This window comes from Chelonoidis abingdonii, chromosome 2 (genome assembly GCF_003597395.2).
Source record: "Chelonoidis abingdonii isolate Lonesome George chromosome 2, CheloAbing_2.0, whole genome shotgun sequence".
Taxonomy (NCBI): Eukaryota; Metazoa; Chordata; order Testudines; family Testudinidae; genus Chelonoidis; species Chelonoidis abingdonii.
Window position 1 is genome coordinate 130,340,148 of NC_133770.1, and position 15,610 is coordinate 130,355,757.

At 43.8% G+C, this 15,610-nt stretch overlaps 1 protein-coding gene across 1 annotated transcript in view; it reads right to left on the reverse strand.

Annotated features, from left to right (window-relative positions):
* The window catches only part of NFX1 (nuclear transcription factor, X-box binding 1), a 235,223-nt gene extending 224,099 nt beyond the window's left edge, over positions 1-11,124 (reverse strand). The window contains exon 1 of the mRNA XM_032803700.2: positions 11,081-11,124. Within this exon, the coding sequence (XP_032659591.1) occupies positions 11,081-11,120 (40 nt within the window). The 5' untranslated portion in view covers positions 11,121-11,124. The remainder of the gene's footprint in view (positions 1-11,080) is intronic.
* Between the last annotated feature and the right edge of the window lie 4,486 nt (positions 11,125-15,610).

Sequence of the window (15,610 nt, forward strand, 5' to 3'; positions counted from 1 at the left end):
AGGTTTCTCTTCCCTGATTTCATGGATGTCTGCACTGCCTACAAAGTATCCCAAGTATGAAGAAACATTCAGTTATATGTTTTACTTTCTCTATTTGCATCAACTTCCCTGCAGAAAGTACATTCTCCCCATAGAATTACGTTGTTTTGGGATTTTTATTTTTTGCTGATACTTCTTTTGATACTGTTTGGAGAGAAGACTACTACTTCATTTTGTAATTTAAAACACAAGCGTAGTAAGGAATTGTTCAATATATACATATTATACAGAAAACAAAAGTTATTCCATATTTTGGTTGATGTTAAGGCTATGGTGTGATCTTTGTGACAATATAATACAAGAAAAAAAATTGTAGTTGAAGTTCAATCCCTAATTTTGTGTTTCCTGAATCTTAAAGTTTGATGGTGATAAACCACAACTCAAGTTAAATGTTTTGTTTCTGAATTTTCTTAATTTTTAAGTAGAAAAAAAGCGTTACTCAAATAGAATACACACACACACACTCCTTTATCTGCAAAGTATATTTTATTATTAGAATCATCTTGTAGGTCACTGCATTGCAGCACCTACAGTTCACAAAAGAGAGCATTACTCAGCGTGTGTAGTAACTGTGGTTCTTCTACATGTGTGTGTCTTAGAGTGCTCCACTCTAGGTATATTCATGCCCTACACCTCAGATCAAAGATTTTAGGTAGCAATGTTTGTTCGACCTGCAGATGCACTCTCCCAGTCTTGTACCCTGCAACAGGGCTATATAATACCACATAGGTTAACATCCTCAGTTCCTTCTTTACTGCAGAGCTCATTGGTAAGAACTACAAAGCAGAGGCGAGGAGGGCAGGTAGTGGAGCACACATGGGGCACATAACTAAGAACCAGAGTTACTGACAAGGTAAGTAACCCTCTCTTCAAGTAAAATCCCTATGGGCGCTCCACTCTAGGTGACTCTGTAGTGGAGCTTTAGTCGAGTCTAGTATTGAGGATAAGAAAATGAAGCCAAATATGACACTGGATGCTAAGTCATGGGTGATTGCATAATGTTCAGCAAATGTATGAGCAGATGTCGAAGTCACCGCTCTGCATATTTCTGTGACCAGAATGTTCTTGACGAAGGCTATGGAAGTGAAGAGATCTTGTGGAGTGAATTTGAACTCCAGAAGGAGAATGAAGGTCATGAGCGAGGTAGCAATAGGTAATGCAATCTGATATCCACCTAGAGAGTCTTTGTTTAGAGATTGAGGATCCCTTAGATCTGTCTGGAATGGAGAGAAATAGTCTAAGCCCTTGAGGAAAACGCTTAGTTCTATCCAAATAGAAAGCTGTGGCTCTGCTGACAGCCAGTGTCACTTCCCTTTTGTTCTGGTGCAGTTTTGGAAAGAAAGCTGGGAGGTGGATAGACTGGTTTATATGGAAGTCTAAAGATATTTTCAGTAGGAACTTGGGGCGCAGCTGTAATATAACCTTATATTTGAAAAAAACTGTAAACAGGTGTACGCCACTAGAGCTCCTCTCTCTCCTGCTCTCCAAGCAGACGTAATGGTTACTAGAAATGCAGTTTTCATAGAGAGATGTACAAGAAAGCCTGCAGCCATGGGTTCAAAGGGAGGCCTTGTAAGGTACCTAAGCACAAGTCTGAGATCCTATGCCGCTGTAGGACATCTGATTTGTGGAAAAAGGTTACTCATACCCTTCAGAAATCTTATTGTCGGATGAGCAAATACAGAATAACCATCTATCTTATGATGAAAGGCAGTGATGGTTGCGAGATACACTTTTAAGGAGCTTAGAGATAATTCTGACATTTTTAGTTGTAGAATGTAATGTAGCACAAGTGGTAGTAGAGAGGATATAGGAGTAATGTGCCTCAAGTCACACCAGAGCTGGAATCTCTCTCTCTTTGGAATCTGTGTGTGATGAGTAGTTTCCCGCTATGTAACAGCACAATCTTTGTATCCTCAGAGCAGGTCATTTCCAAGATTTAAAACCATTGGAGCCACGCCTTGAGTCAGAGAACCTGTATATTGGATGGATCTGGCCAGCATCCTGAAAGAGGAGATGAGGAACAGGCTGGAAAGCCATTGGCAGACAAATCACCAGTTGAGTAAGGTATGAAATCATGTTTGTCTTGCCCAGATAAGAGCTATAAATATAACCCAAGTGCTCTCTCTTCTTATCTTGAGCAGGACCTTGGATATTAGAGGAACTGGCGGAAAGTCATAGAAGAGACTTGTGTTCCAATGTAGGAGAAAGGCATCTCAGAGAGTGATGACTCAGGCTGGCCCTGGAGCAGAACAGGAAGCACTCCTTTTTCTTGGTTGTGGTGAATCAACTTATCTTTGGGAATCCTCAATGTAGAAATATGCTGTGGAGAATGGAGGGTCTATTTCCCATTTGTAAGCCTGAGAAAAATTCCCTCGGAGAGTGTTCACTGCAGTGTTTTATATGGCTGGGAGGTAAGCTGCTGAGATGTTGATGTGGTGGCAAATGCACCAGTTCCAGAGTTTCACTGCCCCACCACACAGGGAAGGTGACCTTGCTCCTTCCTCATGGTTTATGTAAAACATGCATGAGATTTTTGTCTATTGATTTCTATATGCTTGCCCCTGATGAGTGGCAAGAAATATGAGCAGACATTTCTAACTGCTCAGAGTTCTAGTAAGTTGACATGTGGTGTGAATTTGAGAGGGGAGCATTTGCCTTGAATAGTGTGGATGTCCATGTTGTCCTCCCACCCAAATAGGGATGCATCTGTTGTCAGTATTAATGTTGGGGGTGGTTGAATGAAGGGAACCTCTAAACAGATATTGTGAGAGTCTTTCCACCAGTCAAGGGAGTTTTTAACAGCTGAGGGCATCAACAGAAATTTGTTTCAGCTGTGTTTGCTTGGTACATTTACCATTCTGAGACATCCTTGAAAGCACCTTATGTGAAGCCTTGCATGATTTATTACAAAGGTGCCTGCTGCCATATGTCCCAGGAGATGAAGACAGTTTCTGGCAGAGGTCTTAGGGCTGGCCTGGATTGTTGAGATTAAGATGGCTAAGATGTTGAACCTTTGTGACGAAAGGCATGCTTTGGCCATTACCACTTCCAGGTAGGCTCCTATGAATTCCAGATGTTGTACAGGCACTACTGAGGGCTTGTGGATACTTACCTATAGTCCTAGCTGAAGGAATAAGTCCATTGTCTTTTGTGTGGCCCTCAAATCGTTGAAGGAGTGTGCTTGGAGAAGCCAATTGTCTACATATGGGAATATCATAATTCTTTTTGTGTGAAGGTGCACTACTGCCACAGAAAGGACCTTTGAGAACACTCTTGGTGCGGATGATAGACCAAATGGGAGCATCCTGTATTGAAAGTGGTCCTGCACCAGATCAAACTGTAGTAACCTTCTATGTGCTGGACAGATCGCGATATGCGTAAGCATCTTGTATGTTGAGGGCCAAGAACCAGTTCCCTTTGTCCACAGATGGGATTATTGCTGCAAGAGTAACCATCTTGAAGCTTTGTGTCATTACAGATCTTTTGAGTGATCTTAGATCCACAACGGATCTCCAACCACTGTTCTTTTTGGTATCAGGAAGTACTTGGCGTAGAAGTCCTTCCCTATGTGAGAGTGGGAACTGGTTCTACAGACTAACGTGACACATGGCTGGAAAGGGTTAAACATCCTGCAAAATAAATAACCCTCAGAAGACATGTGGGGAGATAAATGTTTGTGTTTTTGTGTATTTATCAGGGTGGATAAAGATCAATGATTTAAAAAAAGAGAGTGGTAATTTAAATCGGATTTTTGAGGAAAAACCCTATCTAAAGATTGAGCTATAATATAGCCTAATTAAGACTAAGATATCTCAATATGGAATAGGGATTATAAATTCTAATTCTATAGTATGAAACAATATATTCATGTAATGTTTAAGAAAAGTTTTGTAAATGAGTTCCAATGGTTTATGGATTAGGGACTCAATCTTATGGGGTTCCGGGGCTTCTATATAGATTATTTAGGTTAATCTTTCTATCTACCCAATGGGGCTCAGTGTAGAAGATACCATCAGAGATGCTTAGTTTTGCAGTTCTCAAACTGTGGATTTGTGTCTCCAGAGATAACATGCTTGTTAACAACAAAAAAGTTTTTAAATAAATAAATAAATATATAGAAGAGAGAAATCATAGAATATCGAGGTTGGAAGGGACTTCAGGAGGTCATCTAGTCCAACCCCCTGCTCAAACCAGGACCAATCCCCAGACAGATTTTTACCCCAGTTCCCTAAATGGCCCCCTCAAGGATTGAAGTCACAACCCTGGGTTTAGCATGCTCAAACCACTGAGCTATACAGACCTCAACCCTATTGTCCCTCTGCAAATTTGTGTACACAGAGTCAATCCCTTACCTCTCTCTAAAAGTGCAAAGTTTAAAAAAAGTTCATTGAATAGAAGATTGTTGGGGTGGAACAGATCTGAACAAGGAGAAGAAGTCTGGAGATAAATGTGAGAAGGGAGGGACAGGTAGTAGAAACAAAAGTGGAACTGTTTGAGCAGCATATTCCAGAAGTCTTGAGGTCTTTCTGAGTGTAGCTTTCATTGATTTGAGATCTACCATACCACTCTCTCACTAGAAGGGAAAAGCTATAATGGCAGCAGGCCATAAAGAGACCCAGTTTGGGAATATTTTAATGAAGTTCCTCTGCCTGTAGGAAAGATAGGCATGCATGCAAAATGCAAACAGTGCAACAAAGAAGTGCAAGGCCTGGTTGTCCGAATGAAACAACATCATGAGAAGTGTTCCTTCTCAGGAGGAAGCTGTGTTGAAGATGATGAAAGGAACATGTCTGAACATGCAGAATCTTCAGATTGGTAAACTTTTTTATTTCATACTTCTTTCTTAAGGACTGCCTGTCTTCCTTTTGGACTATTCTTGAATTCTCATGTTTGAGCAAAAAAATATACTTGTTACTCTATGGTACTATCATTTTAGATGGCGGGGGGAGCTCTGTGTTGTCCACGACTGAACTTTTTGTGGGTCAGTGGGCCCTGATAGAAAAAAGGTTCTCCAATCCTGCTTTAAGGGAACTGTGTTGTTAGCTTCTTGGCTACCAGTAGGATATTACAGAAGCTGTTCTGTGCTGGCTTAGTAAAATCTAACTATTGGAATACCCACTGGCTTTGAGAATTGTCTGCCCCATTCTTTGCAGTTTACCCTGAGTAACCTCAGTGCGGCTCCCCAGGACCCCGGTCACAACACTGAATATGTAAACACATTCAAGTGGGCCAGCTCAAGAACACCCCAACCTAGCATATGATAAAATCATTTGATAAAACTGATGAATTGTGATATTTTATCTGAAACATCAGGAGTAAAAATACAAAGACAGGTGGTAAATAAGGATGTTTTGTCTGAAACATCAGGAGAAAAGTACAAGGGGGGGGTAACAAACATGTCATGAAACACGTAAGGTGATACGCAAGTTGTTTATTCCAGATTGATTGCCTCAGTCTACAAGTGTTGGGATACCTCACTTTAACCCTTCATCTGGCCTAGAGTGCAGTGGAAGGTCCCATCAGTGACTGAGGCCTGGGCTACATTGGCGCTTTACAGCGCTGCAACTTTCTCGCTCAGGGGTGTGAAAAAACATCCCAGAGGCAGCAAGTTACAGCGCTGTAAAGCACCAGTGTAAAAATTAATCCCCATGGGGAGGTGGAGTACCTGCAGCTGCCACAGGAGTGCTGTAAACTAAACCCCATGGGGAAGTGGAGTACTTCAAAGCGTTACCACAGGAGTGCTCCTGTGGCAGCACTGTACAGCTGCAAGTGTAGCCATACCCTCAGCCAGTCCATTGTCATGGGCATACATGTGTTAGTGTACCTGGTCGGGTGCCTTCACTAATAAACTAAGTCTTGTGGTCTTATTGGGCAGTTCGATCGGAGCCTGCTGTATGATCTATCTGGGCAGAAAGAACCCCCAGGCACAGCCAAACAGCTGACCACAGCATGCAAAGCAGTGATGGGCAATTGCTCCTCTTCTGCCAGAGCACTCTTTTGTGGATGCCACTATTGCTCATTCCATTTGACAACTATATGGAGCCACTTAGAAAAATCACAACGCATGGTCTACAATGTCAATAGCATACAGGTAATGAACAACATGTTCCTCACTTCTGATGCTAATAATGCTATCCTTCAGTTACCTCAATATCTGACAGATTAGCATGTGGACAAAAACTGAAGGTAGGAAGACCTAGCTGCCACCATCACATCTCTGAGGGAGTCTACACTTAATAGTGAAGTCAGGCCATAAACTGGGTCTTCTTCTGAACATCTCATTAATTCTGGCCACTCACATCCACAACTTCCAAAATCACCTTCTTTCACCTGCAGTTAGCAAGAAGATGGTGCACCCACTGTTGTATGATGACCTCATGACAGTGATACAGTGAGTTCCAAACTGTAAATGTCCGACCTTAAAGAAAACTCTATCCAGTCTAAAACTCAGCAGCCCATCTCCGGAGCAACACCAGCCGCCAGCAGCACATCACCCCCTGCTCATTCACTGGCACATAACAGAACCAGCCTCTTCACTTTTAAAGTCCTCCAAGGAATTGGACCAAGTAAAGAAAGTACCTTTCCCCAAGACCTCCTTCAACAAATGAGTTATACAGGAACCACAAATCTGCCAACATTAAGGCTAAGACTCATGAAAGCAGGGGCTAGAGTTTTCTCAGCAACTGATCCAAGACCAAGAAACCATATTCTGAAAGTGAGAATGATCACAAGACCCCCTCCACCTTCAGAATAAAATATAAGACTCACTACTTTAGCCTAGCCATCCCATAACAGCAGCAGCAACTGGGAAAAAATAAAAAGAAGAAAGGAAGATCATATTCCCCACACGTTCGTTGAAAACAAGTTTGTTTTTTCACTAGCAACTCCTAGGGAGAATGGAGGAAATGTAGTCCACTTGTTGGACCTTGTCTTACATTAGATGTCTTTGGGAAGTCTACTAAGAGCAACATTACAGTAGAATCATAGAAGATTAGGGTTGGAACAGACCTCAAGAGGTCATCTAGTCCAACCCCCTCCTCAAAGCAGGACCAACCTCAAATAAATCATCCCGACCAGGGCTTTGTCAAGCCAGGCCTTAAAAACCTCTAAGGATGGAGATAGCTGACACAGCAGACCTTGATAAAATTGCCCAAAAGACCACAGAACCATTTCAGGAAAGAAAGCACTTGGCCAGGTTTGTCAATCAAGCGCAGTCCTAATGCCCTGGCTCAGTGGTTACCAGTACGCTAACATATGTATGCCCATTGCAATGGGCTCAGCTGCAGTGAATGGCGAAACTTTCCATTCCCCACCTTGGCTAGCCAAAGACACTCCCTCTGAAACCCCTCTTTATATACTGATACAAACAAATAATGTATCATAGAATCATAGACGATTAGGGTTGGAAGAGACCTCAGGAGGTCATCTAGTCCAACCCCCTACTCAAAGCAGGACCAACCCCAACTAAATCATCCCAACCAGGGCTTTGTCAAGCCAGGCCTTAAAAACCTCTAAGGGCGGAGATTCCACCACCTCTCTGGTAATCCATTCCAGTACTTCACCACGCTCCTAATAAAATAAATCCAACCTAGATCCCCCCACTGCAACTAAATATCATTGCTCCTTGTTCTGTCATCTGCCACCACTGAGAACAGCTAGCTTCATCTCTTTGGAACCCTCCTTCAGGTACTTGAAGGCTGCTATCAAATCCCCCCCCTCACTCTTCTCTTCTGCAAACTAAACATGCCCAGTTCCCTCATCCTCTCATAAGTCATGTGCTCCAGCCCCCTAATCATTTTCGTTGCCCTCCGCTGGACTCTCTCCAATTTGTCCACATCCTTTCTGTAGTGCGAGGCCCAAACATAGATGTAATACTCCAGATGTGGACTCATCAGTGCCGAATGGGGTGGGGGGGGGAATAATCACTTCCCTCAATCTGCTGGCAATGTTCCTACTAATGCAACAAGGGCACATTGTTGACTCATACCCAACTGCTTGTCCACTGTAATCCCCAGATCCTTTTCTGCAGAACTACCGCTTAGCCAGTCGGTCCCCATCCTGTGATTGGCACTTGTTAAAAATTAGATTAAGAATAAAACATTATCTAGAAAGATTTCAGCATAAATGAATAGGAATCACTTTCTATTTTTATTAATTAGAAAGCGTCTGGCTTCAATAAAGCATTAAATTGGTACCCAGATTAATATGAGAAGGCTGGAAACTTTAAACTTGATTTTGCATTCTAGGTTCACAGCAAGTATTCAGTTATAAGGTCTACATTTTTCATGAAGCAGGTACATAGTTTTTTGGAAAGCTAAATTCTGGAGTCTCTATTACTGCAGTTTATATTACTGTTGATTTAGTTCAGCCAATTGTTAAAGAAATTAGAATAAGAACAATTTTGACTTCAGACACAGTTGAACGGATTTGCTTGGTTTTTCTCCTCCAAAGACTGCTAACTATCAGAACATGGATAATGTGTTAGGCTTCTTCAGATAAACACCCAATATACAAACTTTTGAATGTTAGCTTAAAGATCTTAATATTTTGAGCTTTACTTCCATCACCAGAGTCTTTCATTATGACCACACAACACCGACCTAACTACTTATTCGCAACATAATATTAAATGTAAGGGGAGAGAAATAATAACTAACATTTTCGGAATCTAAAATATAACTCTTCCATACAAAGCTTAAAAATAAGGCCTAACATGAAATAAAATAAACTCACCCCACACATCCATAGGTTCCAAGACCAAAGGGACCACTGTGATCATCTAGTCTAACCTCCTGTATAACATAGGCAACACAATGTCGATAAAATTCCTAGAGCATATCTTTTAGAAAAGCATCCAATCTTATTTAAAAGTTGTCAGTGAAGGAGAATTGACACTAACCATTGTAACAATTACCCGCCCTGCTAAAAATATACATCTTATTTCCATTCTGAAGTTGTCTAGCTTCAAGTTCATTGTACCATTCGACTGTGTTATACCCGTCTATACAAGACTGAAAAGCCGAAGTTGCAAAGCAGTACTTCTGAGGGAATTCTGCACCAAAAAAATAAAAATTATGCACACAATATTTTAAAATTCTGCAAATTTTGTCACTAAATGTGGCTCCAACATAGCAGAAGGGAGCATAGGCCACTGGCTGTATTGAGGTGGGAGATCACCCTGAGCCCCAGGGTAGAGGGACTTGGCAGTGAGGCTGCACCTGACCCTGACACAGGTCTGAGCCTACCCCAGAAACATCCTGAGGCCCTGCCCCTCTGGCCAGGTATGGTTGGGCTGGCTCTGCCTAGCAGGATCCAAGTGTGATGGGGCTTAGTATGAGAGGTTTCTGTGTGGGGAGATCTGGGTGCAGGCAGCTCAGTGGGAGATCTGGATGTACAGGGTTTCATTGTGGGATCTGGGTGCAGGGGCAGTGGGACCCTGCATGGGATCCAGGTGAAGGTGGCTGGGGAGGGGAGGGGCTGGGTGTGGGCAGACGGGGCTCCGTGGGGAGCCTGGGTGCTGGGGAAGTAGGGCTTGATGAGGTGGGGGTCCTGGTGCACCGGCTTAGGGCTCAGTGGAGGGGCCCAAGTGTAGGGCTTGTCAGGATGAGGGTTCAATGCTTAATGAGGGAGCCCCAGCTGTTGTAGAGGAGATGTCACATGTTGGGCTCCTGCTTCCCCTGGCCATTGCCCTATCCCCTTTTCTTCTTCATTCCTCTCCCCTACTCTATTCCACCCTCCTCTTTTCCCCATCTCCTCTCCCACCCAGCCCCACCACTAGCACTCACTGTTGCACAGAAAACAGGAAGGCTCCCAGCATACAGAAGGGGAACACCACTGGCACTAGGACCTAAGAGGCAGCATCCAGTTGCAGAGTCAGTGGCAGCCTCCTTTAACTTGGCAGCTCTGGGCTTTCAGAAATGAGAGGGGACAGTGGCATGTAATCCCATGCCTCAGCTCTGTTGAGGGGGCACCCCCCCTAAAAAACCCCTGCACCCGTGGTCATTCCCTTTGCTTCCCTGTTGTTTTCTGCAGGGAAGCACAGGAATTCCGGGGTGGGGGGTGTTTTCTGCATGTAGGCAGAATCCCACCTGGAGTAAAAGCAGAGAGCTGGGCCCAATCCCATGGGTCAGGATCTCCTGCTATGTGGTGAGGATGAATCAGTATCCCTCTGCAATACACCCCCTTGTCCTCAACCTCTGGCCAAACCCCAAGGCCTACTCCTCCCATCCACCACCTCACACACACACACACACACTCCCTCATATAGACAGAATTCCCAGATAATAAAATATTTAAAAATGAATTTTAGTGGCCTCTACTAATGCCTTACTACTTACTAGCTCTAGAAACAAATGTTTATCCCATTAGGAAGAGGGACTGCCTTATGCACGAAGCTTGCTGTAAGAATAAAGACATCTGAAGATTCCTCACTTTGAAATACTCAGTTTTATAATTGTGTTCCTGGACTTTTTGCATTTGTTTGTCTTTGCTTATATTATTACATGGTGAAATCATACTTTGTACCCACCAATAGGCTACTACAGCAAAATTACAGTTAGTTTATCTTAGGGAAAAACCTCACTTTTCCCCTAAGTTGACTACAGTATTTTATTAGGAAAACAATTGCTGACAGAAGCTGTGAAGCGAGCTCAGGGCCGTAGAAATTGCTATAGGAGACCAAATCACTGCCCCCTATAGCTTTCCTAGGAACATTTCTTTCTCTCCCGGCAGCGGAGGGGCGCAAGGCCCGAGGTGGAGGGGAGAAGGGCCCTATCCGGAGCAGGCTACTGCTTGCATAGATATAGGAAAGCAGCTTCGCTGGCGCCCGCCCGGACAAACCACTCCGGCCATGAGCTCGCGGCGCGCACGGGGGCTGCGTGCAGCCGAGCTGGCTTCCCGCGGGGGCGGGGGAGGGCGATTCAGCCCCCAGACTCCGCTGCGGGCAGGCTCGAAAGACGGGCGGGTCCCTGAGCCGCAGTCCCCTCCCCAGCCCTTCCCCGGGCAGCTCTGTCACACCCAAGCCCCGCATGAGACCTACCTGAGCCTGGCTGCGCCTCCGCCATGCCGGGCCCGCGCATGCGCCTAAGCAAACACCCTCCCACCCCGAACAAGGGAACCCTCGGCGCCGCGTAGGCCACACCCATAATCCGGGGTGGAGGCGGGGCCAAGAGCGCGCGGCAGGGAGGCGGGGGTTGGCCTGCAGCCTCAAGGAGAAGGGCGTCTGCTCTCCGATTTTGAAATCCTGCTATCTGAGCTTACGAAGTTCTACAGATAGCAGTTTGTACCCTGCACTCATGGCCGGACAAAGTGTTATCTAGACGAGGGTTCTCACGCTCAGGGATGGGACCCATTGGGGGGTCACAAGGTCATTACATCAGGTGTCCTGCGTTGTCAGCCTACACCCCAAACCGTGCTTGCCTCCAGCATTTATAATGATGTTAAATATGCTTGAAAGTGTGTTTAATTTATTGGGAGATCACAGTCAGAGGCTTATGATGTGAAGGGGTCACCAGTAAAAAAGTTTGAGACCTACTGATCTAGACCATTCCTGACACGTGTTTGTCCAACCCACTCTTTAAAATCTTCACTGATGGAGATTCCCTTCCTGAAGCCATTTATTCCAGTGCTTAACGACACTGACAGGACATTTTTCCTAATGTCCAACCTAAACCTCCCTTGCTGCAATTTAAGCCCATTGCTTCTTGCCCTATTCTCCCTCCTCCTTGTAACAACCTTTTATGTACTTGTAAACAGTTATGTTTCAGTCTTCCCTCATAGGTCGTGTTTTCTAGACCTTTAATTAGTTTTGTTTCTCTTCTTTGGACTTTCTCCAATTTGTCCACATCTTTCCTGAAATGTGGCACCCAGAACTGAACACAATATTCCAGCTGAGGTCTAGTTAGCGAAGAGTAGCGTAGAAGAATTACTTCTCATGTCTTGCTTACAACACTCCTGCAAATACATCCCAGAATGATGTTCCCTTTTTTTGCAGCAGTGTTACACTGTTGACTCATATTTAGCTTGTGGTCCCCTATGCCCCCAGAGCCCTTTCCGCAGTACTGCTTCCTAGGAAGTCATTTCCTATTTTGTATGCGTACAACTGATTGTTGAGGAAGCTAAATGGAGTACTTTGCATTTGTCCTTATTGAATTTCATCCTATTCATTTCAGACCATTTCTCCAGTTTGTCCAGATCATTTTGAACAGTAAGACCTGTTGTAATCTCTCCATTAACAAGTTCCTTATCAACCTTTCAATTTTCATATTGATCCCCATCTTTTCCAATTTAGCTAGTAATTCCCCACGTGGAACCGTATCAAATGCCTTACTGAAACTGAGGTAAATTAGATTCACTCCATTTCCTTTGTCTAAAAAAGCTGTTACCTTCTCAAAGAAGGAGATCAAGTTGGTTTGGCACGATCTACCTTTTTGTAGTGAATTATACCTATAGGTCACGCGCAGTTCGTGTCTAGGCTGAGGCACATGAACAAATTCCAAGACTGCAGAGTATCCAAAAGTAATAGTTTTATTACGCTCGAGCATGGTACCCTCCTGCTAGTCAGAGAGGGGACCCAAAACGCAGTTTACACAAAGATTATATACCTCTAAACAGAGCATGTTGCCCTCGTGCACCATAAGCTTTAGCCAACACACAAGCCTTTTTCTTATCTACCACCTATCCCCTCTAGGCACATCCTCGTGATGCCTAGTGTTGCAACTACCCAGGCATGCAGTTAGTTTTTTTCTCTAACTGTTGCCCTTATCTCTTTTTCTCCAGATGCCCCCCCCCCCCCTTTCCTGGTATGTGATGTGCTCACTTCTAGCTAAAGGCGGGCCCAGAATACAAAATGGAGTTACATATGCTAACTCACATATGCTAACTCTCCTTAACACTTTTGTAAAACCATGTTCTATTTTCTCTCAATTAGCATTGACCTCAATGTCCTTAACTACTTTCTCCTTCAAAGTTTTTTCCAAGACCTTGCATACTACAGATGTCAAAATAACAGGCCTGTAGTTACCCGGATCACGTTTTTTCCTTTCTTAAAAATAGGAACTATGTTAGCAATTCTCCAGTAATACGGTACAACCTCTGAGTTTACAGAGACATTAAAAATCCTTGCTAACGGGCCTGCAATTTCATGTGCCAGTTCCTTTAATATTCCTGGACGAAAATTATCTGGGCCCCCCGATTTAGTCCCATTAAGCTGTTTGAGTTTGGCTTCTACCTCGGATGTGGTAATATCTACCTCCATACCCTCATTCACGTTTGTCATCCTATCATTATCCCCAAGCTCCTCATTAGCCTCATTAAAGACTGAGGCAAAGTATTTGTTTAGATATTGGACCATGCCTAAATTATCCTTAACCTCCACTCCTACCCCAGTGTTTAGCGGGTGCTGCTTTCTTCTTTCTTTGTTTTCTTTTATTATTTAATATGGCTATAGGACCTTTTACTATTGGTTTTAATTCCCTTTGCAAGGTCAACTCTACATGGCTTTGGCCTTTCTCTCTTATCACTATGTCTGAACCTCATAAGTACTTCCTGCTAATCCCTCCCATCTTCCACTCCTGTAGGCTTTTTGCTTGTCTTATCAACCTCTCTGAGATGCTTGCTCATCCAACTTGGTCTACAACTCCTGCCTATGAGTTATTTTCCCTTTCTTGGGATGCAGGCTTCTGATAGTTTCTACAACCTTGACTTGAAGTAAATCTAGGCCTCCTCTGCCTTTAGATCACAAGTTCTTCAGTCCAATCCACTTCCCTAACTAATTTCCTTAATTTTTTAAAGTTAGACCTTTTGAAATCAAAACTCCTAGTCACAGATCTATTTTTGTTCATTTTTCTATTTAGTTTCAACTGAATTAGCTCATGATTGCTCAAACGAAGGTTGTCCCCCCAATCATTTCTTCTAAGAGGTCCTCACTACTCACCAAAACCAAATCTAAAATGGCATCCCCTCTTGTTGGTTCAGCAACTACTTGGTGAAGAAATCCATCAGCTATCGCATCCAGGAAAATCTGAGCACTTGTCCTCCAGTTTATATCTGGGAAGTTAAAGTCTCCCATGATCACACAATTCCCATTAGTATTTACTTCATTAAAAACATTAAAGAGTTCTCTATCCATATCCAAATCGGATCCTGGCAGTCTATAGCACACCCCAAACACTATCCCAGGGGAGGCTCCAGTAGCTTTCCTCCCCAATGTGATTTTTGCCCAGACAGACTTTGTTTTATCCATTCCATCATGTCTTATTTCTTTACAGTCTACTTTATCATTGATATACAATGCTACTCCACCACCTTTGCCTTTATTTCTGTCTTTCCTAAACAGCACATACCCTTCAATACCTGTACTCCAGTCATGACTACTATTCCACCATGTTTCTGTTATCCCTATAATAGCTGGTTTCACTTCCTGCACCAGTAGCTCTAGTTCCTTCATTTTGTTACCTAGGCTTTTCGCATTGGGGTACAAACATCTTAATTCTTGCTGTTTGGCTTCACTCACATTCTTTACCCGATTAGGCCCAGACATTCTACTGCCAGTATCACCTATTAGACTGGTATCTACACTACCCTTCCTCCTTATGTCCAGTCTCCTACCCATGGCTGTATCCTTTCTTTCTTCGTTTTTTTCCCTCTCAGTGTTAAAACCCAGCATGGAGATTACATGGACATCTCCCAACCATCTCCCCCAAATTCCTAGTTTAAAGATCTCTTAATCATTTGTGCCAGCCTCCATCCTAGAAGTTTATTTCCTTCCCTACTCAGGTGAAGTTCATCCTGAGAACAGTCCTCTGTCCATGAATGCTTCCCAGGGGCCATACATCCCAAAGCCCTCCTTATAGCACCACTGCCTGAGCCATCTGTTGATGGCCATAATCTTGTCACACCTTTGTTGCCTTTCTTTAGGAACAAGCAGAATCCCACTGAAGATCACCTGAGCCTTGATTTCCTTAAGTGTCTTCCCCTGTCTGGCATAATCTCCTTTGATATGTTCCAGCGAGAATCTAGCCAGATCATTTGTTCTCACATGAAGGACAATCAGCAGATTCTTTCCTGCTTCTGTTAGGATCCTCTTCAGCCTCAGGTCCACATCCTCTATCTTAGCACCCAGCAGACAGCACACCCTTCTGTTCTCTGGATCAGCTCTAGTTACAGACTTGTCTATTCTTCTCAGTAAGGAGTCCTCAATCCCGTAGACCTGACTTTTCCTGGAGATGGTGTGATTCTCCAGTCTATCCCCTGTTCCTTTTGGCTGCAAGTCCTCTTGATTCCTATTGTCCCTTGCAATCCTCCACGACCCATCCCATATCCTCCTGGGGCTCATATTTGGTATCATCTCCATTGAGTCTTCCCCTCTTCCTATAGGACTAGCTGCTCTTCTCTTCTTCCTTGCCCTTTCACCTTCAGCGACCACCTGCTATGCCCCTTCTTCATTTTCCAACTCCACAAACCTGTTCCTGAGTTCTATTTCTCCTTCACTAGCCCATCTTTTCCTCTGCCCAGTTCTCTTAGTCACACACTTTCACTGTCCACTTTCCTCACTCAACAGTCTCCCCTC